A 26,067-nucleotide genomic window follows, 5' to 3' on the forward strand; every position below is an offset into this window, starting at 1 on the left:
CAGGTTATTTTGGTCATTTTCTATGGAGATATGTGTACTTTGATTTTTTTAATGAGAGACTGGTATTTTGGACATTTCTACTATATAGGACTATTTTTATTATTTTTTCGTCACTTTTATCTTTCTCCTCAACAAATTTTAATCAAAACGATGAACACGTAAATTAGATAGTAGAATTTAAAATTTAAAAAACAGAACCAAATGATAGAATTTCTTTTTAAGAAAAAAAAAAAAAAAACTTGGGCCTTGTTCGGAATGAAGGAATTTCCTGAAAAAAAAAACTGCAAAGGAAAAAATATTACTATATATTTTTACGAGGAATGATAGATGCAAGGGCTAAAGAAGGGCCCTTGAATAGATCCACTTCATTTTAAAAGTCATTGAGAAACTGAATTCGGTTGCACTTAATGACGTGGATCTATTTAAAGGCCCTTCTTTAGCCCTTGCATAAAGAGGGCCCTTGCATCTATCATTCCTCAATTTTTACAAACTAAAAAACATAACTTGGAACCAATTCTTTCACTTTTTATTAAGTTAGACTTCAATTTATGATGATATCCCTCTAAATAAGCCATATATTTATTATTTTCTTCTTAATTGCAGAAAGAAAAGGTTTCCCTAGGAAAAAATATTCTGCCAGAAAAGTTTTTCTTGCAATCATTTGGATTCGAGGAATTTATTAGAAAAGTTTGGAAAGGAGAAAAATTTGTAAAACTGCTTTTTTAACACATGGAAAAAGATAACTTGAACCGAACTTATTCAATTTTCATGTAGATGGACCTTCAATTTACGATGATATATCATCTATGTAAATCAACTAACCATAAGTCCATAACCATACCATTTCCTTCTATACAACGTGAAGAATTTTTTTTCTAAGAAAATAATTTCCGTAAGAAATGTTTTTCTTGCAATCAAAACAGGCCAGGCAAAAATATTTTCCTGTAAAAGAGTGCACACTGCACACTCTCTTTCCTCCTTTTTCCAAGCCCTATTTATTCCCAATCCCGCCCCCTCATACCTTCAACCCGCATGAAAAACCAGAAAAATGAGCGGAAAGATCTCTTCCCAGAAACCCTCCCCTGCTTCTTCTTCTCACCGTAAAACCCGTTGGGAATCCGGAAATCCCCCTTCGGACCCTAAACCCTGCAACAATAAACCCTCCTCTTCTCTCCCATCAGATCCAACCCCTCTCCTCCCATTACCAAAGTCCGAATCCAGATCCGGATCTCGATCCGGACCCCCAGCCCACTTCCTTTTACCGGACCCAACCGCTCCTCCTCCTCCTCAACCCTATGGCTTCCACATGCTTGATCGCCGGACCATCGTTTTGGCCGACGGCAGCGTCCGATCTTACTTTGCCCTCCCGCCTGACTATTCGGATCCTCCTCCAGGGTCCGGTGGGCCTGGTCCTGGATCCGCCGGTTTAGGGTTTGAAAAGCAATTCCCCAGTCCTGATGGTTTCCGCCGCGGGTCTTATGATTACCGGAGTTCTTTAGGGTTTGAGGGGCGGGGCCCGCCGGAAAGTTCATTGAAGAGAAAGTACTCCGACGAGGAGGAGCGGAGGGACAGGAGAGACGATTTTGTGCGACAGCAGGTCTTGCAGTATGGAAACCCTAACCCTAACCCTAACCCTAATTTTGTGGATTCTGGGAGGGGTGGGATGGATGATTTACGGGTTTTGAAGCAAATGAAGGGAGGGGGAGAGAGTTATGAGGATTTGCCTTCGCGGCGAGGTGGTTTGCCTGGAGAGAGTGATGTGGGTATGAAGAATTTGGATGTGAATCCTCATGCCTTGAAAAGGGCTTTTCTTCAATATTCGAAATCGTTGAATGAGAACGCTTGGCAGCGGAAGAATTATTTGGAGGATGGGAAAGATGGGCCTTTGCAATGCCTCGCGTGTGGAAGGTTTGATAGGATTAGGCTGGATTTGCATTTCTGCTTGTATTGGTTTTCTCGCGTTCTTACATTTTGATCTTGTTGGTAAAGATACAGGTTTTAGCTACCTAGATATAAGGATGTAGGATCTTGGTGGGCATAGTAGAAGATATCTTCTGTTCGGTATTTAGTGAAGGTTGGGCTTTTAGGTTCTGTTACGGACCCAAATCGGTTTGCAACGTGACTGATCTTTTTAGAGGGAAGATCAGCCTCTTGACCCAATTGAGGGAAGGATCAGTCCTCCTTTGTGCGCAAAGACACACTTTCTGAAACTAGCTTATTCATTAATTTGAGAAATTACACTTCCTCAAAAACTTGTAATTAAGCCAATCTAGACAACCCTTATCTCCAATACTCCTATTTATACCACAACTAGAGAGAAAATACCAAGAGATATAAACTAATTTATTCTACCTATGTGGAACCCATCTAGGCATGTAACAGGTTCCTGGGCTAGTATGGGTGCTTTGGTGGGATTCGTGTAAAGTTCCTCCGTCAATTTTGTAGGCCAAATGTTTTTAACTTCATAGATATACGAATGCAGGATCTTGGTAGGCATAGTAGAAGATATCTTCTGTTGTGCTTTTAGTGGAGGTAAATTTTGATTCGATAACAAATATCCAGTTTTTAGCTTCTTAGATATAAGAATGCAGGATCTTGGTAGTCATAGTAGAAGATATCTTCTGCTGGGCACTTAGTGAAGGCTTTGATTTTTAGGTTTTTGGGTTTCTATAGGTGTTTTGGTGGGATTCGTGTTAAGTTCCCTAAAGATCTGTCAATTGGGTAACTTTTTCCTCCTTGTCTTAGTATATGATGTAGCGTAAGATGGAATATGGAAAAAGTTGAAGAAAAAAAACATTAAATTATAGAAAAGATTTTATGGAAATACCAATAGAGCTGTTAGGACAGCCTATTAAAGGAAAACCATATGAAAACTTCTAATTTTATAAGCTTTCTATTTTTGCTCAATGTGGCCTCCAATACCACAATTTTTTTTCTCTGGAAATGTTAAAAAGCCTAATCTGAGACTCCTAATAACTAGCTTTAGATCAAACCCATCCCGATACAGGTTCCAAAACTCACACATAAACTAGTTCCCAATCATTTCAAACTAGTCGATCTGCGGAAAGTAGATACTCTCTGTCCTATTCTTGGTCTATTAGGGAATCCATCTAAAAACATCTACAGTTTTTAGAACATTAATGATAATCCTGACAATTTAAAATAACCAGCCTTGAAAATTTCAAGGACCACTGTGACCCTTCTCTTTAGTCACCATTATATTTACCATATTTCCGCTACTGATCTTGTTTATGAACTTTGATACTTGTTTTGAGGCTTAAAACGGGCTGCAAATTCCTTATATATCGTCATTATATGTCTGGAACATATCTTCAAACAAGTCATGGATCACTTAATGTGGATATTCAGATGAATGTTATGCCCCCAGAAATCTCTATCAATTTGAGGCACTGTTGTTTCATGTATGCATTACTATATGCCTATTATATGGTTCTTTTCTTTCTCTCTCTCTCTCTCTCTCTCTGTTTTTTTGCCTTGTGATTTGGATAGGAAATCTCGATGTTCTGCTTCTTAAATTGATGATGATCACCTATGCCGATTTTATACGTTTCTTTCAATAGTCTAAATAGAGTGGTTGATATATGAGGTTGAAGTTCCGAAATCATTCAAAGAAATTCCAGTTACATGGGAACATCTGTTATACCATTAAAAAAAATAAAAAAATGGGAATATCTGTTATCTGGAAACATGCAGCTACTTTGAAGGTCTCTGTGTTTATAAAGAAGGTATGACTTAGAAGGCTGATTGGCATCCTTCTTGTAGGCATATGATTGGTTCCTCCATGAACGGTTTTGGAACAGGGTAGTTTTTGTGGTTTAAGTTGTATATGTGGTTTGATTGGGCCCATTTTGTAGTTTTGTAAGAAAATGGCTCGTCGGAGTTATGGAAAATTGTTTCTCTTTAAATAAAGTCTGAGTATAACACAAAGTACCCTTAAAAAAAAGGTATAACACGAAGTATATCAATTCGAGTAGAAATGCACATTTGGAGTCTGTATAGAGACTGCAGATGACTTAATGTTAATTTTGGGGCGCTGAAATTACATTGAAATGGAGACGCACATAGTTACTGCAGGTTGGCAAGAAATGTGTTGATAACCATTAAGGCTTCTTCCCCTTATAATGTTGCCAACTGAATGTCATAGTCTTATGCATATACTCTTCTAGTTTGTCAATCGGAGACGCACATAGTTACTGCAGGTTGGCGAGAAATGTGTTGATAACCATTAAGGCTTCTTCCCCTTATAATGTTGCCAACTGAATGTCTTACTCTTATTCATATACTCTTCTAGTTTGTCAATCTTCTTGATGCTTATGAGATGCAAACCATAACAAGTAGGATACAGTAGTGAATGTTGGGATCTCATTAGGAAATTTTTTGAGCTTTGGATACAGTGAAAATTTAGCCTACTTCTTCAGTGATTAGAGGTTTTTGCTCTGATTTTCAGATTGTTGGTGTTGTCATTTAACTGCAAAACATAATCACCATAAGTGTGTCATCTTTTGTCAAGTCTGCCACAGGGGAAGCCAGTCACCCCTGGATGTTGGAAATAAAAAAAAAGATATGATTGAACTTTGAACCTATTGATTTGTTTGAAGTGTTGGGCTTGTTGGTTATGCTTTGCATATCCATCTCCTTGATGCTTGTGAGATGCCAATAGGATCCACTGGTGAATGTTGGGATCTTATTAGGAAAATTTGTGTGCTTTGACTACAGAGAAATTTTAGCCAACTTCATCAGTGATAGGAGCTTTTACTCTGATTTTCACAGGCGTGGTCATTTAACTGCAAGAATCACCATGTCTTCTCTAATCAAGTCTGCCATTGGGGAAGCCAGTGACCTCTGGAAGTTGGAATTAAAAAAGATTTAACTGAATTATAAAGATATTGATTTGTTTGAAGTGTTGGGCTTGTTGGTTTGTGGGGCTTACAAATTACTTTTAGCATAGTTGCTTGTTTTGTTATTAATGTTCTTTTTTATTTTTTACTTTTTTAATTTTTAGCTCCATAATATTCCTCGTTTGGGATTAATTGGCCGGTAATACGGAGTGTTCAATTTTGGCCTTTTTATGCTAGTGCAATGGATCTTTGTACTTGTAGCCCCTATGTTGACTGACTAGTTTATTAGTTTTTGGAATTGCCCACCTGGACCTCTTTTTCTTTTCTTGAATCTTGTCTGAACCATATTAGTAAGGCTAGAAATTTGTTTTAGCTAGTGCAACTCAGTATCTAAGGAGATGCATCATTTGCTTTGTGTTTGTTTTGAGATTTCTATTTCTATTTCCTTCTAAAATATTGTAACTAATGCTAGCTTGTCCCTTGCTAGGCATTCAAATTCGCCAACAATGTCCTTGAGACTTGTATTTTGTTTTTGATGTGTGAATGCTGATTTTTCTACAGCAGCTCGACTTTTTTATTCATGAAAAGTTTTGGTTTTTGGATTATGAAGTCACATGTTCACTATGATTCGTGGACACTTTAGTTTTTATGAGTTTACACGTGTTGACACGTGTCGACACGGGACACAGACACGGACTTGGACACGTGTCGACACGCAGTTCGACACGTCCTTTGTGAGAAAAATACGGAATGCTGATAGTTTGGAAAAATAATGAAAAATAACCACCCAAGAAGGGCACCTTTCACCTTATCAACGTAAAACAGACGGTTCTGACAAAAGTGCATTAAAAAGACCCTATTACCCTTTCTGACACAATCAAATCCCAGATAGCCTCCTTGTTTTGTTGCACTCGAACCCATCTCATCATCCCTTTCCAACCTCCATTTTCTTTATTTTAGTATTTCTTCTTCGCTGAATGGAGCTGCATTTAATGCAATTCCCGTCCACATTAATGCATGGGACGCTGGCGTGCTGCACAAGTCGTCGTTTGCTTTCACTCTGAACACCCTAAGCTCTCTTCTCGTAGTAATCGGTGTCGTCTATTAACTCATCGACGGTTGTACCCTTGACATGTGTAGATGAACATAGAAAACGGTGGCGTCTTATTCTAGACATTAGCATCTAATTTTAGACGTTGGCTTCATTTGATAGACGTTGGCTTGATAATAGTTGGCGTTATGGATAGATGCTGTCGTCTTTTGACGGATAGACGCTGGCGTAATGATAGAAACTGGCATTTTTGATAGACGTTGGTGTCTATTCGTCCGTACGTTCGGCGTTTATCAGACATTTTGCCTTTTTTGTCACATAATATCAATTGATCAACGGTTCGATCCTTGACACGTGGGCTTGGATTGAGAATACCAGTGGTGTATTTTTATAAACGGTGACGTCTTTTCGAGGTTCGAGGTTTTGTTTAAATTATTAAAAATGAGACTGTTCAGAACTCACTACCTTTGATGTTTGCCCTCCCTGGTTACCATCTTCCACCTCTGTTCAAAACACTTCCTACCTTTCCCTTTCTTCTATTCTCCTTCACCTGAATTTCTTCTGTGTTTTGTTTGTAAGCTTCTCTGAATGACTGGTTCGAAGAAATAGAAGAAGGCTGTCGCATCCCAAGTGCCCGCACCATTGAAAGAGGCTTCTCAAGACCCTCATCATGAGGAACCAACTTAGAAGAAGGGAATGTTGAAGAGAGATGTAAGGATACGACATTTGTTGCATTATTTGTAGTTTTAAGTATAGTTTAAACATTAAAGGTGTTGTTTGCTGACTATTTAGCATGATAACTATATTGCATGGTAATTTTAAAGTAACTACCTGAAATCTTGTAGTTTTAAACCTGGTGTGAATGTAGTTTGATACCTAACTATTTAACTATTTAGCATGATGACTATATTTTTATGGCTATATTGTATAGTAATTTTAAAGTAACTACCTGAAATCTTGTAGTTTTAAACCTGGTGTGAATGTAGTTTGATACTTGACCATGATTTACATTTCCTTTGAAACCATTTATTTGCTGCTATATAGTTGTGTATTATGCACCTTGTTATTGAAATTACATGCCCATCTTTGTAATCCTTTAATTCAATCGAGTTACTTTGCCTTATTTTGTAGAATCGCCCAAATTTTGTGGTATTTAATGTCCACATGTTATGCCTAATTCATGCTGACATGTATCCTACTAAGATGAAAATGTCGTGCAATTTTTGAAGTTCCGTATAACGCCCGATGTAGTGCTCAACAATACAAACACTATACAAACAGGTGACTCTAAGAGCAGATCATAAGCGACTTCTGCAGACGACGGGCCTTTTTGGCGTTTAATTTGTCACATCGATAAAATGTCCGTCAACCGTGCTCTGCTCGAAGAGCTGATTCCTAATTGACAAAATAAGTAGATATCATTTAAACTCGGAGAGCAGTTGGTATCTTTCATGGTCCGTGAAGTAGGTGCTATCTTTGGTTTACCTACAACAGGGAACGTAATTGATATGATTAGCAACGTAATGATACCATTCGGGCGATCGTTGAAGTCGCAAAGCAGTATTGGGTCGGAGGAAATTTTTAGGTTGAAGCGGTCATATGAGTTATTGGGTGATGAAGATGTTATAGAAACTGTACTTCTTATATTTCTTCTTTTTTCTACATTTTTGTTCGTTACGTCGAAGCACAGAGTTGAAGACGTATTTTGTGATTATGTTGTTGATGTCGGGAGAATATCAAACTATTCGTAGGGACTAATGGTCCATGATATTCTAGTTGACAACTTCAGAAAGTTGGCAGCTAAACACAGCACCACACATTTCCTCGGTGTTGTTGTTGCTTACCAGGTTAGGATCAATTACCTATCCAGGATTTATGTTTTGTTTAGATCAACTGTATAATGTTGGTTGAGTTTAATTCACTGATGTGGTTCTACGAGCACGCTGCCAGAAATGGTTAAAACTGTCTGTAACGTTTAACGTCAGCGGAAAGTTGGTGGATGTGGCGAAAGGCCGTGCATGATTATATTGTACGTGGCATTGGTAGGTTGGTCAGCAAGGAAGGACTAGGAAAGGAGGTTTACCTCTCAGGCTGCACGTACTGTCGACAGGTAGGATTCACGGTAGATAGTGGAATAATTTACCGAGTATGCTCGGAGATTCGGATGCGATATAAACCGTGTGTGCTCGTAGAATTATACCTGTGAATTAAACTCAACCAACATTATATAGTTGATCTAAACAAAACATAAATCATGGATGAGTAATTGATCTTAACCTGGTAAGCAACAACGCCGAGGAAATATGTGGTGCTGTGTTTAGCTGCCAATTTTTTGAAGTTGTCAACTAGAATACCATGGACCTTTAGTCCCCAAGAATAATGTGCTATTCTCCCGACATCAACAATATAGTCACAAAATACGTCTTCAACTCTGTGCTTCGATGTAACGAAAAAAAATGTAGAAAAAAGAAGCAATATAAGAAGCTTTACAGTTTCTACAACATCTTCATCACCCAGTAACTCATATGACCGCTTCATCCTTCCAAAAATTTCCTCCGACTCAATGCTGCTTTGCGACCCGAACGATCGTCTGAATGGTGTCATTACGTTGCTAGTCATATCAATTACATCCCCTGCTGTAGGTAAACCGAAGATAACACCTACTTTACTGACCGTGAAAGGTACCAATGGCTTTCCGAGTTTAAATAATGTCTCCTGATTTTGCCACTTAGGAATCAACTCTTCGAGCAGAGCACTGTTGATGGGCATTTTATCGATGTGATAAATTAAATGCCAAAAAGGCATCGTTTGCAGAAGTCGCTTATGATCTACTTTAGAGTCACCTGTTTGTAGTAGTCTTTGAATTTCTGAGCACTACATCGGGCGTCATACGGAACCTTAAAAATTGTACAATATTTTCATGTTAGTAAGATACATGTCAGCATAAATTAGGTATAACATGGGAAAATTAAATACCACAAAACTTGGGCGATTCCATAAAATAAGGCAAAGTAACTCGATGGAATTAAAGGATTACAAAGATGGGCATGCAATTTTAATAACAAGGTGGATAATACAGAACTGTATAGCAACAAATAAATGGTTTCAATTGAAATGTAATTCATGCAAAATAGTCAGGCATCAAACTGCATTCACACCAGGTTTAAAACTATAAGATTTCATGTAGTTACTTTTAAATTACCATGCAATATAGTCATAACAATATCATTATGCTAATTAGTCAGCAAACATCACCTTTAACGTTTAAAACATAGTTAAAACTACAAATAATGCAACAAAGGTCTTGAGAAGGGTCTCTTCACCCTTCCCTTCTTCTGAGTTGGTTCCACATGAGGAGGGTCTTGAGAAGCCTTTTTCGATGGTGCGAGCACTTGGGGATGCAGCAGCCTTTTTCGATTTTTTCGAACCAGCCATTCAGAGAAGCTTATAAACAAGACAGAGAAGAAACTCGGGTTGAGTACAGCAAAAGAAAGGAAAATGGACGAAGTGTTTTGAACAGAGGTGGAAGATGGTAATCAGGGAGGGCAAACGTCAAAGGTGGTGAGTTCTGAACAATCTCTCATTTTTAATAATTTAAAACAAAACCGCGAACCTAAAAAATACGCCACCGTTTATAAAAATAAGCCACCGATATTCTCGATCCAAGTCCACGTGTCAAAGATCGAACCGTTGATCATTGATAATATGTGAAAAAGAAAGGCAAAATGTCCGATAAACGCCGACGTACGGACAAATAGACGCCAATGTGAATCAAAAGACGCCAACGTCAACCAATAGACGCCAGTCTCTATCAATATGCTGGCGTCTATCCGTCAAAAGACGCCAGCGTCTATCCATAATGTCAACTGTTATCAAGCCAACGTCTATCAAAAGAAGCCAACGTCTAGAATAAGACGCCATCATTTTCTATGTTCATCTACATGTGTCAAGAGTACAACTGCCGATGGGTTAATAGATGACACCGATTACTCCGAGAAGAGAGCCCAGGGTGTTCAGAGTGACAGCAAACGACGACTTGAGCATCACGCCAGCGTCCCATGCATTAATGTGGAGGAGAAATGCATTAAATACAGCCTATTCAGCGAAGAAGAAATGCTAAAATAAAGAAAAGGGAGGCTGGAAAGGGAATGCTGAGATGGGTTCGAGTGCAACAAAATTGAGGAGGCTATCTGGGATCTGATTGTGTCAGCTGGGGTATTATGGTCTTTTTTCATGCACTTTTGTCAGAACCGTCCGTTTTACGTTGATAAGATGAAAGGTGCCCTTCTTGGGTGGTTATTTTTCCAAACTATCTGCATTCTGTATTTTTCTCCAAAAGGTTCCAGTACTGGACTTCTTTTTCTTTTGAGTTTTGACTGTATTGTTACCTGTCACAAATACAGGCTCAAGGACGTCCGACACAGGGGGCCTGTAATAAAGGTCTCAGTTACTTTCTAGAAAGCAAACTTTTTGTTTCTATATATCTATATCTACTTAGTATAATATTAACTATTAGAAAACCATGTTTCACTTCTCTGCTATCTGGTCGAGAATGAGCATCACATCGTAGTTGTCATCTAGCATCTCATAAAATCTTTTTCTTATTTAAAGTAAAACTGATTGTCAACTAGTAAGGAATTATAGTGTAAAAAACTAGCAAGGAATTACTGTGTAATAGCCATTTATGAATATTAAGTTATTAACTAGCACCTTTAGAAGGTGTCTGTGGGCTTCGTTTTCAGGACTTTCACTTCTTATAGCACTGTTTAGTGGATGGATAGGAAACAATTTTACTTTAATGATAAAAGGAATTTATTAAAGGAGAAAGAAATCAAATGAGCTAGCTGGTCATGGATACAACTAAGAGGAGAAAATAATCCAAAAAATCAAAGGTTATCTCAATTGGGACAGAATCAAGAAGTATAAGGCTATCCCTACCTATAACATCTCAGGCTAATGAGTAAACCTGGACATTGGCCCCATAGCCAAAGTGGATAAGGAAATTGTCATGTCCAAAATACAATAAAAATCACATCTGTAGGATCTGCTGCTCCAAGGAAGACACCCTTTGGCTGCATCCAAGTATTCACAGTAAAAGAAAAAATGGGGATTGCTTCCTACTCAGAGCTTCACCCTAGTCAGGATGTGCATCTTATTAGTTTTTGATAGGCATTTGCATTGCATATTTAAATGTTTAAATTCACAATCTTCATCTTGTTACAGATTTTTTAGGGCGATGATATTGTCACCCCCCCTAAATTACGCATTCGCTCCCCTTTTGGCTTGATTTGACGTCAAAAAGCTTTAATAAGGGGGGCGAATGCGTACGCAGGGGGGGTGACAATATCATCGCCCATTTTTTATTATGTTCGTATATGTAGCCATGTCCCCTTATATTCGACGTGTTCTTGTTGTTAGCCGTGTTTCTACATTTTGGGAGGTCACTGTGTTGGACACTCCATGTCCGTGTCGACACGCGACACCCGTGTCCGTGTCCGTGTCCACAAATCATAGCATGATGTTCAGCATTATCCTTCCAATCCTTTTCTTCAACAATTTGGTTGTTTTATGCGCTTGTGATAGGTTATATTGGTTGTTTTTCCTTGCCTGAAGAGTGCATTTATGTTTAGAGCTGTAAGAGTAGGTTTAAGCTTATACGCAGTAGCTAAGAAGCTATTGGCTATATGCTTAACACATGCAAGTCGGACTCTGTTTTCGATCAATCTGGTTCACCTAGCTATTGCCCAATCTAATCGATTGAAAACTAAGAGTGGGTTACCTGTCTTTTATTAATTTTTGAATGGCAGAGTGGGTTACCTGGTTCCCCTCTCTAATTACGTATGTTAGTGACTTAGTATCTTGTTTCCTGCTCTTCTTGTAAAGAAAGGTGATCCTCCCGCCCAATAGAGTCTAGCCTGAGAGACGAGTTATCCAGTGTGGACCGAAATGTGTATATATATATCTGTGTGTGTTTTCGTTCATTCTTTTAAGTATCATTATAAGTAGGAACCACAAGGAAATGAAATAAATTTTCTGTGCGTTTTAGTTTGGTGTTATGCATGCTAGAGGGCACATGTTACCTGTAAAAGTTGCGCAGCCTGTTATCGATGTTTCAGAATTTGAATTTGATTGCCTTTTTCCTCATACTTGTGTGCTATGATTCTACTATTTATGATCATGCTTGAGAGCTTGGTCTATAAACTTTTTTCTGTGCATGGTTGCTTGCTTAAAGCATGGGTCCATGTGTATGCCTCAAATGTGCGCCCTCCATCTTTCAAAGATGGTTTTATTGATCACGTTTTTGGTAAATATGTTATTTGTCCTTAAAATCTATGATGCATATTGTAAAAAAAGTCTATTTTGCGTGAGATGTCGTATTTTGGAGAGCATATAGGACCTGGGATACTCAAAGGAATACATACTTAGAAACTGAGGTACAACCGATTACATGATTAAGATTCTACATCTGTCACAGCTTGATCCAATAATCACTGAGGGTGACTCTCTCAACTTGATTAGATGGCTGAGAGAGAGAGAGAGAGAGAGAGAGAGAGAGAGAGAGAGAGAGAGAGAGAGAGAGAGAGAGAGAGAGAGCTGTGGAGATTTGCGGACACCATTGAGGAGATTTAGGACATTATGGAGGGTCACTGTGTTGCGTTCAACCACGTTTGGCGGTCATCTTACTTGGAGGCTGTTTCCTCACACGTTCTGGGATGGATCAAGCCGTTCAAGTGAGCGCCTCTCTCGGTAGTTTTAAACCCATTGGGATCTTTTATGTTTTGTTTCTACCCTTTATTTTTTGTTTGTTTTATGCGGCCTTGTACTTGACCACCTTGGTCGTGTGGCTTTGTCCCTCTATTTAATAAAATTTCATAATCATTCAAAATTAAAAAAAAAAGAAAACACTAGGATGTATGGGTGAATGTTGGGATCTTATTAGGCAAAGTTTTGAGATTCATCAGTATAAAAAATTTGACCTACTTCATCATAATAAGAGGCTTGGAGTGATTTGAGATTGTTGATGTTGTCATTAAACTATAGTAATTACCATGAGTTGGTCTTTTTAAACAGTTCTGCTACTGGAGGAGCTAGTTACAACAGGATGTTGCAGATACAAAAAAGTAAACTGAACTTTGAAGCTATTGAGTTGTTTAAGTGATGCTTCAGATACAAAAAAGTAAACTGAACTTTGAAGCTATTGAGTTTTTTAAGTTTTCCGCTGGTTGGCTATACTTTTCCTTTGTAACCGGTGGGTGTTTATAAGTTATTTGTACAATGTTTGCTTATTCCGTTAGTGCTGCTCATTCTTATTTTTAGCCCCGTAACATTCCTTGTTTGGGATGGATTGGTGAGAAATATGGGGTTCTGCATGGATGTTTATAACTCTGTAAACCAGTCCATTGGTTCAACATCATTATTTGTATGATTGAATCACTGTTAGATTTTTGTTGAAAATGGTATCACTAGCATCTGCTTATATGGTGTTGCGTCTATGTTTCAGACTTTAGGCCGATGACCTACCATTGTGATGACTACGGAAGGAACTCTTAATTCTTAAGCTTTCTTAGCATTGTAACCTTGTTTTTGGGTGGATTTTCTTCTAGTTTATTAGTTTTAAACTGAACCTACCCGGACCAGTTTTTCCTTCACGGATCTTCTGTTGCGCCTGCAGCTCAGCATCTAAAGAAATGCATCATTTACTAGTCTATTAGTGATAGTTTGTCTCTCATCAATAATGCAAAGTTTACGGCAGTGTCCTTGAGGTTTGCGATAATTGTTCTTTTGCTAGTAACACTTAATGGGTGAGTGCTAGTTCCTCTACAACAGCTAGACTTTTCCCGTGACGGGTTTTGGTTTTGGGATTCTGCAATCCTTGTATTCAGCACTATTTGGCTGTTGTGTCTCCTTATGATGGGTTGGTTTTATATGTTGCTTGGAAGTTGTTAATTTGTGTAAATGTCTTGTTTGATACAGAATATGCATGTCTTAGAGAAATGATGGTCTCTCTCTCTCTCTCTCTCTGTGTGTGTGTGTGTATATATATATATATATATATATATATATATATTCTTGAAGATTCATTATTTGTAGGGAGCACAAGAAACTAAAATCAGGTGCGATGCTCTTTAATGTGATGTTCATACACTTGATGGAGGGCGATTGTTGCTTGTTAAAGTTCTGTAGCCTGTTATCGCTGTTTGGAAATGGTTGACTTTGTCCACATGTAGCCATGTAAGATCTCGTGTGTTATGATGCTGGATACATTAATAAGTATTTCGAGTCATTCCGAATTGCAATTATTAGTACTAGAAATGGGTCTGAAATAGGACGACTCTTTCAAGACTTTACTTCTCTATGCATGGCTGGCTGGGTGTTGCTTAGCGTAAGTGTGTGTCCATCTTCCTTCCTCGAATGTGTGCCTCCATCTATTTAAGGATGGATTTACTGAGCTTGTCTTTGGTGGATATGTTATTTGTAATTAAACCTATGTTACATGAGCAGTCCCTATTTTGGACAGTCTATATAGGACATTGGATGCTCAAACAAGTATCTAAATTGGCCTTTGACAATCTATTTATTGTGGGTCTGTTGGGCCTCTTTTGGTAAAATAGTATGACTTGGAGGCTGGTAAACACCCTATCTTTGAGCATTACAGGTTCTGCATGAATTGTTTCCATACCGAGGTGGTTGTTGAGGTTGCAATTTAATGCATTTGACTATTGCATATTGATTCTTGAAGTTTATAACAGGTTGTTTTTTGGAGGTATAGATGGATCTTTCTTTGAAAAGAAGCTTGATGATCTGGAGAAGAAATATCCAATTAGTGTAGAAGCGCAATTCTTGGAGTCCTAGCATTTGTCTTTGAAGTTTATAACAGGTTATTTTTTGGAGGTTTGGATGGATTTTTCTTCGAAAAGAAGCTTGATGATCTGGAGAAGAAATATCCAATTAGTGTAGAAGCACAGTTGTTGGAGTCCTAGCATTTGTCTTTAGTTAATTTCAAGTTGATTATGGGTCATTGTTGTTACTTTGAAGTATAGTATATATACATATGACAATCTGCTGTAACCCATGACACTTGTAGAGTCTCGTCCTTTAGTGAGCATTTGAGCCTTGTTTTGTTTGTTGGTGAGGTGTCATACTCATATTTGTGTTTTTAATTGTAGTTATTGTGTGGGGGACTTCTTAGTTTGTCAGTATTGTCAGTGCATATATTATGGTTGTTTATACGGGTGACGTCATTGGGCTTTGGCCATACTAAGTTTTAGATTTAGTTGAAATAGTAGTATTCTTGTTGTTTGTATATGCTCATGTTTTCCTTTAACCAATTTTATTGGTTAAAGAAACACTGTTGTTATGTGTCTTCTTTGTACTATTTGTGCTGCCATTTGTACTGATGTATACTGGGAATAAAATATTTTAATGAATACTATGAACCTTTGGAGCCATTTAATATTCTTTGGTTTGTAGTGGGGTGTTCTTAGCAGGTTATTTATAGTGTGTCTAGTGTATAATACCGATCTTACTTTCGGGTGGTGCTTATCTCATTATCAAAGGTTTCTAGTTGAGCAGTGAAATTCTATTTAGCTTTGAATTGTTCATTATATATGGCTTGAAATCTCATGATTATCTATCTGGCAGCTGTTAAAATATTCACTCCTTAGGCCTAATCCCTTCAAGAAACTCTGCTAGGCTTCCTTGATAGATTGTATTCATTACTTGCTAATATGTATCCAGTTATTATGTTGCTTTGATTATTTGAGTAATGCCAGAGGGCGTCGTCTGTTTTTTCTGTTATTTGATGCTCTTCATGTGTAAAACTTACAGGGATTCCAAAGACTTTACAGATGTACATGGTCTTATCATGCATGCCTACAATTTTCAGAACACAGATTTACGCGCTGATCATCTTGGCTTACACAAGGCTTTGTGTGTTCTAATGGGGTGGAATTATGTGAAAGCACCAGAAAACTCAAAGGTATACCAGTCATTATCTGCCGATGATGCAGTGGCGAATAGGGAGGATCTGATTATATGGCCACCCGTCGTGGTAATTCATAACACGAATTCGGGGAGGAGAAAAGATGGCCGGATGGAGGGTATGGGTAACAAAGAGATGGATAATAAACTCAAAGGTATCATATCTTCTATTCTTCGCATTTTTTTTTATGGTGCTAGATGATATTAGTTGAACTATTAGGCATGCTTCTCAAGTTAGTTTACTGGATCTTTCCCGTTGGAATTTTTTCTTTCTTTTTGCTCAGCATTCATTTGGAAGCTTTTCATATCTGCTTACAATACTTTATATTGTTAGAAATTGAGGTTTAAGTTTTGATTTAATCTATTTAGTCCCAATTTTTGGGCCTTCCTTCTCATGATAATTATGGGGTTTATGCTTAGGGATTACATGTCTGAGGCTTCGTTACTCCTTGAGCTTTCATTTTACATCTGTTGATAATGCTTTATTGAAAATACATTCTATTTTGACCCGGCCTTGTAACACATTATTTGTACCTTGGTTGTATATGACAAGCAAGTTTGGGATGAGTTGGAACATAATTTGGTATCTCGGACACACCAGAGTTGTCTTGGAGTGTTATTGAATGAAACATTACCTCCATGCTCCCCTTCCCTCCCTCGTTTTTTAATGTAGAATGATTCAGTGGTTCAACTTTCAGGCTTTTTCAATCATTATACCATACTGATTGTCACTTAACAATTAAGACTTATTTGGATCATACTTATGTTTTGATATTTAGCCCTTTTTTTTTTTGAACTGTATGTTTTGATATTTAACTAAGTTCAAGTTATCTAAAGATTCTAAACAACTCCTTACATGTATGAGAGGATCCTTGACTGATGATTCCTTAATATCTTCAGAGATTCTGATGCTATCCTCCTATTTTTAGCTTGCAAATGAGAGGTTTTAGAGGACTGGGTGGTGCAAAGTAATTCTTAGGTGGGACTTTCTTGGGGTATGTCCTCATTTGTAGGGTTGGTGAGGATTTTTGTAAAGGGATTGTCAGTGTAGGATAGGGGCTGGGACTGTCAAGTGAGGTTTTAGATGACCTTTTGAGTTAGAACAATGGAATGGGTATTGGCTACCAATTGCTTCGAAATAATATGAGGCATGGTTTTTTGGAGTCTAATTGTTTGAAGAAACAAAACCATTTAAAAAACAAAATGTTAGAAGAAACAAAAGGAAATTGTTTTTTACTCAACGACGATTTTGATGGTCTGTTGGAATAGTTACATACCTGGGGGTGTACTGGACAGGTGATTTTGAAGGGGGATACCTAGGGGTGGTTTTCATCTAAATCTTTCTTTAGCACCCCTGCACCTTGTGATAAGTTGGGTGAACCTAAACGTTGGCAGTTTTCTTCTCTTCTCGTTCTTTCTCTCATCCATATCCAACTTGTGGTTTTTCTTTCTTTTAGCAGAGAGGGGGAAGGATTGGGTTGCTTTCCTTCATATTTGCCTTTTTCTTTTCTTTTTTCCTACCACGTTAGTAGTCCTGTTTGTTGACAATAGTGGATATGGTTGTTGTTGACAACATATTAGGATAACACCATACATGTCTGTTGATGTGTGCCAATCAGATGTGTTTGAACATATACGGTGGTAACATTCTTTGCACACAATCTTTGCTGCACAAAGCAAAAAAGGAAGTGGATTTTGAACCCTAATGGCATTTTTCTACGTATCAATGGTGGCAGTGGCCCGTAAATGTGTATGGACATCATTTGGTATGTTAATAACATGCATTTGTTTAATTAAATTATTATTGTTTTTTAAAAACAAACATGGTTGTTGTTGACACTGTAGTATGGTAGCACCACACAGGTGCTATGTGTCTCTCGGATGTGTTTGAAGTTGAACATGTAGCATTTTCTTTGGACACAATCTTTGTTGGATAACACATGAGAGGAAGATGGAGTGGGGGTCCTAAGTGGCATTTTCTACATATCATTAGTACCAGTGGTGAGTATTTGTGTTGGTGCTTCACATGGTATAGTAGTTAGATGCATTTTTTTGGATTGGATTATTAATTATTTCCAATTTAAGGTATGGGTGCTTTCTTGGTATGGATTTTACTGCAAAAACTGAGGTGTCAGATATGACTGCAACATTCATTATGCAGTGTCTAAACTCTAAAGTGCTCTGGTATTTTTTTCATTTTATTTTTTCTTTAAGCATATATTGAACCCTTATTGTCATTGTTACACACTTGGAGTCTTCACCACTGGTGAAAATGCTCAATTTTTTTTTATTAAATGCGATACTAAAGTCACAATTTCTACAACATCGACATGCTATGAATGCCAAATATTACCAACTTGATAGGTAGAATGGGGGTGGGATTTTGATGTCAGTAGTTAGTTGTCTGACAATGGTGTTTTGAACTTGTGCCAATTCGTGTTGATGTTTCTTGTTAGCAATGTACATGGCGTAAAAGGATTGAGTCTGTATCTCAATTTGACGATGCTGTGCGTTAAATTTATTCAGTCTTGGGGTTCCATCCTATCTATGTATACCAGAATAAACAAAAGTATTGCATGACTCGACTTTCGTAGGCAACTCTTGCAATATGACATGGTACACATCTTGAACATACTCCATATGGGTTCTACCTTTCTCCATTGATTCACTTTTTTGGATCATGCAATTACAAATTGGGCAATACCGCAAGATTACAGATGTTTATTAAGACTTAATTGTTTGAGTATTTTGATCGTTGCTAGTAGCAAGAAATGGTTGTTTTGTCGAGGTATTGGCAGAGTTTTTCGTCTATTTGTATAAGTTTTGCACGCATATTGGCATACCCTTGATCTGTTACTAATTTCATTCTTAACACAAACTTTATTTTTCTGGGCATCCAATCTTACCTATGGAAGATTGTGGACTACTCACACTTGGAGAATCAATTCCATTTGAAGATTCATCTTTCATGAACAATTTCTTTCCTAATTCACTAGTAAAGATGTGAAGACTGTTTAAGAGCATGGTTTGACACCATACATAACGGTTTTTAGGGGGGCTGATATGATAGGGACCCCATGTATCATTTGCCGACAATTGCACCCATATCAGGTGAGTGTCACCATGCTATCCGGGTTTTGAAAAATTTGAACTCTGGTTGCATATTTTATGTTCTTTTCAATTTTGGGCTCTTTTGACTTGTTTTCTATAAGATTAAAGGTCATTTGACCATTTTCTATCTGTCTTTACTCTAATCGCGCATTCAAAACACAAAACGAAGTGCGAATTGACAATTTGAAAGCGGGTATAATTCAAAGATTTTTCTTATTTTGAGGTAAATGGCCTAATTTTCCACTGGGATCTTTTGACTTATTTTCTATAAGATTAAAGGTCATTTGACCATTTTCTATCTACCTTTACTCTAATCGCGCATTCAAAACAAAAAACGAAGTGCGAATTGACAAATTGAAAGCGGGTCTAATTCAAAGATTTTTATTCTTTTGAGGTAAATGGCCTAATTTTCCACGTCCTTTATTTGTGATTAATTATAAATCATCCGAACACATCATGATTCTTTGAAAATATCTCTATAGCGAAGGCCGATCGACTCCAGCACGAGCAACTTTGTTCTCCTCTTCATTAGCCGACCTCCGCGTATTGTGAAACCTAACCAAGTGACCCTCCACAGTATCCAATATCTCGTATATAATCTCGGAAAATCATCAAGGAGGAGTGTTCCTCCCATCTAACTACGTTAAGAGAATCGCCCTCCACAACAATATTATCCAATTCTTCTCTAGCCGCCAGTATAATACCCTGAAGAACTGAAGAATGCCCTTTCGTCCCATTAGTCGTTGATACCAATAGGGCCAGAGAGAGCCCATTTGCTTGCACGACCCATTTCTCATAAGGTCTCCAATGCCAGCTGGCCTTGGGTTGCCGAAGGTGGAATCGTCAAAATTTAGCTTCAGCCAGCCCGGCTTTTTTTTTTTTTTTTTTTTTGGGGGGGGGGGGTTGTATTCCTTCTCAAGAATTCTAACCCTAGCGACATCTGATGTCCTCTGCCAAGCATAACTTGGAGCACGGAAAGGAACCTAGCCCAAGAAATTGCTAGGGTTCAATTCTTTCAATATATTGCCATTTCAAAAAAAGAAGAAGAAATTGCTAGGGTTAGAATTCTTGAGAAGGAATAAGAGGCACTTCTGACAATGTTCTTAGTACACCATTAATACACTTACGTTGGTTTCGGATTCATTTCGTGTCGGTTTAGTTGGAAATTTAAAACCAAGAGCTTGACAGCTTCTTCTTACATGTCATTTTAGGAATTTGTGCAGAACTTACCCAAATTGAGTGCTAGAATAGGCTGCCAGATTGCCGCCATTACTGGCTAAAGGTGAAGTGTGCCATGTTTTATATGTTTGTTTTCAGTGTTAATTTGTTGCTGTTCTGAGAGTTGTCTTTCCATGTCAAATTTAAAATTCGGGAGCCATCTCGTGTCTTGTGAGAGGCATAGGTTATTATATTGCAAAATTTTGGCCTTTGGGTTTACAGTTCTGTCTATTAAGAGGTAGATACCTGGTTCATATTAATAAGCAACAATGATTGAGCTTTTTTTGTGTCCATCTGTGTTGCTTCTACATTTTCTTTTTTGTTTGGAATTATTTTATTGTGCTTTTATCTCTTAATTCTTATGGCAATGAGATCCAGGATCTCACATAGTGATTTGTATGCTTGCATATGGGATGAGACTTGACTTCATGTGCATGTGCTTCTCACATTTTTTAATCAAAATGAGGAAAATATTTACAACAAAGGTTAAACAGGCAGCACTCCCTAATCTAAAGGCTCTGTCTCGTGTTGTGCAATCCTTAAAAGGCTGAGGCTTTATCCTGTTGCACAAGAATCATCCTCTACCCATAGTTATCTCACCAACTCTCCCTTGTGTTGTTGACTTTTGAAGTTTTATTATTGTTACCTTTCATTCTTCCCTTGCACGTGATACTTCCTTGGATGTATAAGTGATAATGGTCTCTTTCTACTGGTTTTACAGATTGTGGTTCTTTCTTTGTTCACTTTCTCTTCCTTTAATTTAGATGGGTCACTAAAGGCTTCAATTATTGAGCACAATCTTCTTAGTAAATTCACTATGGTGAAGTTCTATTTGATTTTGGCTGCTTGGCGTGGAAAGCCTAAGCATTTTTACTCCCCAGTACGCACTGGAAACGAAAAAGTAAGCACAAATTTTAAGAACTGCCTTACATTTATTATAGCAATAAAACTGGACATGGCAGTCCAAAAATCTCTGATTTCCCTACCTTTTCTTAGAAGACGACTAGATTTTACTAAAGAAACAAAAGCAGAAAATTTCAATTGGGGTAGAGGTCGCTCCATGTACAGAACATCTCTAAGGGCTCCAATTTTAGCCAGTCCGCAATCGCATTGGCACTTCAAGGAAAATGAAAAATTAGTATATCTCCTTTCACCTAGATCAGAAATCTGTTAATAATGTGAGCCAGCTTCTATAGTCCTGAATTCTTTTGATTTGCCAACTATATCTAGCTAAAAGAATCCCGCTCGTCCCATAATGTGTCTCCCTACTGTTAGGTGAAAATCTGGATGACCATAGCAAGGACCCTCATTTCTGCTTCATTGGAATAAGCAATGCCAATTCTGTCATGAGTAACAACACCACCTCGCCTCAATTATTGCGAAAAATGCCACCAATCCCGTGCACTCTGTGTTTTCTTAGGTAGACCCATCAGATTTTAGCTTTAGCTTGATTGCTTGGGGCAGTGAAAGCTTCAATCTCATCATCCTATTACCGTTGGAGCTTCAATCGTTCAAGATGATGTCCCACTTTTGAATAATATCTTGGAAAGAACGTGCTGGTCCTTTTCCTTGGCCGAATTCAGAACTGAGCTCTTTACTTCCCAAATATGATTCTAGCCACTACATCGTCCTTACCTGCAAATGTCCTTCTATTCTTTTCTTTTGAAACTGCCCATGCCACTACAAAATGGAGCCATGCTCCATAGAATACGTTCTTTTTTCCCCACAGGCGGCATCAATACCTCACTTCCCCTAGAAGAGGGGGGGGGGGGGGGGGGGGGGGGGGGGGAGCACGAAAAAACCTAGGTTATACCAAATCATGAAGAATGGAAGAACCATTCAAAAAAAAAAAAACTTTGCTAAAGAAAGAGCAATGAATGAGGTGGTCGGAGCAAAATTCCTCTTCTATCTATTACCTTTCACAAAAAAAAAAATAGAAAAATCCTCATCTATCCCACACATCACACAATAGTTGGCCAAATGGCTACTCGTTCTCTTAGACATGGTTTTAAATTTCCCTGAAACGACCGAAATATTTCCATTTCCATCCCCATTGAAACGAAATCTACATGATTTCCTTTTATGTCATTATTTCCCCAAAATTTTGACTGAAATTCGACCGAAATTGTTGGAATGACAAAAAATGGAAAGATATTATTTGCATTTCATTTCATTAATGTAGAAAATGATATTTGGTAGGCAACATCATTGAACTGCATAACAAACTAACAAAGTAACCGTATCTTATGCATGGGATGTCAGATCGGCATGAGACCAATAATACCTCGTAACTCTATGTGGTATTGAAATAGAGTTGAGGTCCTTAGAGGGGGGACTAGTCATTGTCCTTTCTTATAATTCATTACATTGTACCTTATTGACTTTATTGTTCCAGACATGTGCGACAACACATGTCTCTAGATGCTCAATCCGATTAAGTCGTTATGGATGGTTTTCTTGCTTATGTTATGGTTTATAAGTATGTATTTGTGCTTATTTTTGCATTTCCCAAAGTTTCATCTTAAAATTTCATCATTTGTATATGTTTTTTAAAAGATTAAAATTTTATTCATTTGCATATGTTTCCTTAAGTCTCTGTGATTTTACAAGATTTCCACCGAAACCGAAATGTTTCCGTTTCTGTTTCCGTGCCGACCGAAACCGAAATTTAAAACCTTGCTCTTAGATACATTAAGAGTTGATCTCCCAAAGCACAACTATCCCACTCAAAAGCTAGAATTCTATGTGGGGCTGTATAATTCCAAATAAGGAAAAGCTTGGTCTCCTCCTCAACGAGCTTGCGAAAGAAAGACCACTCAAAGAAACTTCCTTTTACACTTGATGTCCTAATCCTACATTTTACAATGTTAGGGTAAATGTACACCTGCAAAATGACCCAATAACTCTAGAAGAGACTCATACTCAATGGTTAAGGTTACAACTCATAACCCACCCTCAAGCTACCTTCCTCGCATTCGAATCATTTGGCAACAAACACGCCATCTCATAGACTTTCCTAGAATAAACATGGCGTAATTGGACACTCAACAACCAAAGATCATTCCAAGGCCCCTCGACACTGTTGTCTTGCAAAACTTCACATTTAACGATTTCCTTCATTTGCTTTCTCTCTTCTGTTCCCTCCCACAATAAATTCTTTTGTAACTTAACAATCTTCTTGGCAAATGCCTATGTGGTATTAAGAAGGTATATCAAATACGATCAAATGATAAATATGATTTCTTCTAATGAGCAGGTTTCTTCTCCACTCATTCCATGTCAGGAGCTCAAAGTGATTTTGAAGGAATACCAAAACCAAGCAGAAGTCTAAGATTAAGCTATACCCACAGTACACACTAACTTCTCTGCTAGATTATGTTGTTAGTCCGCTTCAACTCAAATTCCCACTATAAAGCTCTTTCCCATATTATCTTTCGTCCTTGAAACAAATTCAAACCTCCACAAAATGGCACAATTGAAGCTCAGAATCCCCACAAATAAAAATAACAGTATACCCAGAGGTGAGAAATGACAGAAGTATTCTCCTTGTTGCTAAGCCCTCCATCCCACTCCTTGGCTCTTAGTGGCATCTTGCTCAAAAGCTTCGCCCACCAAAGAGAATATGAAAGAGAGAGGGGGTCCCATGCCTAAGCCCTTTCAACCTTTTGAAGAAGATCACCGCTTTTCCATTGATCATTATAGAGAAATAGAGGGATAAATGCAGCCATTCACCCATTTTCTCCATTTATCACCAAACCCCATCCTTCCCATGATATAATTTATGTAACTCCAAACCGCATAATCGTATGCTTTTTTCTGGTCTCCCTTGCATATGATTCCCGGTCTTTCCTCATTCATTCACAATCCGTACTCCATCAAAATTTGCTTCCCTTTCTACAAAAAACCCTATTGGAAGGGTGAGATCACTTCTCCAGGCACGATCATTATACCCCTAGCAAGATCCTTACTAATACTTTTGTAAATGCTTCCAATCAAGCTAATTGGTTTGAAATTCCGAACCTCCATTGCCTTTTTTGTGGAATTAAAGTAAAAAAAATCAGTATTCAACTCCACCATTCCATTCTTAGAATTTCAGCAAGTACCTTCCAAAGATCATCTTACACCCTCTCCCAGTTTTCTTGATAAATGGTCATAGAAAAGCTGCCGGGGGCAGAGAGCTTTGTCTTCCTTTTCCTCTCTTTGTTTTTGTTTGATTAAATAAGGTTTCTTATCTTTTTTCTGCATGGCTTAAGCTTTGTCTTTGTCTGTAGGGAACACCACATCTTTTAGTTTTTCATCAAATTCTTTTTCCAGCCAGTCTTGGAAAGTCTACTACATCCAGCCTCGGTCTTGCAGAACCTTCATTTCTCTAAAGAAACTTGTAGTACACAAGAATGGGTTTCTTCACTCGTTTGTTTCTCTCAATCAAAGTACCATTCACCACAAGGCATTTGATATGTTTAGGTCTCCTTGCGCTTGGCCGCTTGCAACCTTTGGGCAAAAGCAGTATTCCTATCGCCACTTTTGAGCCATTAAGTTTTGGATCTCTGTTTACCTAATCTCTTCCAAGGGACCAAGCCCTCAATCTTTAAAAAAAGAAAAAAGAAAAAAAACCGCACCATGTTCTTTTTGAAAAGGGTCAATGTCCTTAATCTTATCTAAATTGCGTATTTCTTTTGAATGGCAAGCTAAATTGCATCTTTCTTCGCCGTTATCCAACTTTCTATCCGCTCCTAAATCTTTCCTCTAAGCTTCATTGGTTTCTTAAAAAACTTAAAAACCTTCTTTGCCTTCAGCAGAGATCTTAATTGACCACTCAATTCGTTTTTGCAACTAGGACCCTCTAACCACAAGATTTCAAAACCAAAAAGACTGGGACCCGTACAAATGCCATCAGTCTTCAGCATGTTGGGGTATGGTCTTAAACTGATCTGTGAAGAGTAGTTCAACAGACTCCATTAAAGCAAAATTCAAATAAACTCATGCACAGTGAGTGTGTTCTGGGAAATCTATTTAATCCTTTTGGATATTGGAGAGCAGGTCCCGGTGTTTCGAAGCTTTAGGTTTTATCGAATTATAAGCCCATGGTGGTGCCTTAAGTGTTTGGTGCTCTACCTTAGATGGCGGAATCCATTGTCACAAGATTCTTCTTTCTGCTTATGGTTTTCAGAACTTGGTTTTGGTGGTGGCAAGTCGAAGTCGATGTACGGGAAGGAAGGTCACTTGGGAACTACTGTGGTAAGATTTGCTGACAACCAATCTGGGCTGAAGGAGGCAGAGCGACTGACAGAATTCTTTGAGAAGGATAACCATGGGCGCAAAGGTTGGGCGCACGCTCAAGCTTTGCAATCAGGCAAAGATGATGAGAGCAATCCTTACCTAGTCAAGGCGGACGAGAAGACGGGTGAGAAGAAGAGGATCTTTTATGGGTATTTGGGGACTGCCTCAGACCTGGACAAGGTGGATTTCGACACGAGAAAGAAGGCCGTCATTAAGGGCAGAAGCGAATTTGATCCGTCGGATTAATCTAACAAGGTACTGTCTGGATTGATATATTGGTTTAAACATTAAGCTTGTGCTTTAAACTTGCTTTCTATGATGCTTGTCCTCTTGTTCAGGAAGGTGGAAATATTTTGAAGTTCCTTGTAATTTGAATTTGCTGATCTAATGCCAAGCTGCAGATGGTTGTGAACTGAAACATGCATTGCTTGATTGGTATTGGGTAACTGTGATTGGGTGGAAATTTGAATTTTTCTTGCCTTCTCTGCTTTGGTAAGTAGAAACTTTAGATTGAATTTTGGAAATTGGAGATGGTGATTGGCATCTAAGAATAGCAGTTTTTTGTCA

The 26,067-nt window shown here is 38.1% G+C and overlaps 1 protein-coding gene across 2 annotated transcripts; it reads left to right on the forward strand.

Moving 5' to 3' along the window:
* Positions 1–983: 983 nt before the first annotated feature.
* On the forward strand, positions 984–26,067 carry LOC143885134 (uncharacterized). 2 transcript variants are annotated; one of them, XM_077389144.1, is made up of 4 exons: positions 984–1,908; positions 15,739–16,046; positions 25,391–25,755; positions 25,839–26,067. In XM_077389144.1, exons 1-3 carry the CDS (start codon positions 1,049–1,051, stop codon positions 25,744–25,746), a joined length of 1,524 nt encoding a protein of 507 aa, XP_077245259.1. In that variant the 5' UTR covers positions 984–1,048; the 3' UTR covers positions 25,747–25,755; positions 25,839–26,067. The 2 variants fall into 2 exon arrangements, with proteins under 2 accessions (XP_077245259.1, XP_077245258.1); XM_077389143.1 differs by having other exon boundaries at positions 25,391–26,067.

Source organism: Tasmannia lanceolata, unplaced genomic scaffold (assembly GCF_043159265.1).
Source record: "Tasmannia lanceolata isolate RefF3 unplaced genomic scaffold, GAP_Taslan_0.1 ptg000008l, whole genome shotgun sequence".
In the NCBI taxonomy this organism is placed as follows: domain Eukaryota; kingdom Viridiplantae; phylum Streptophyta; class Magnoliopsida; order Canellales; family Winteraceae; genus Tasmannia; species Tasmannia lanceolata.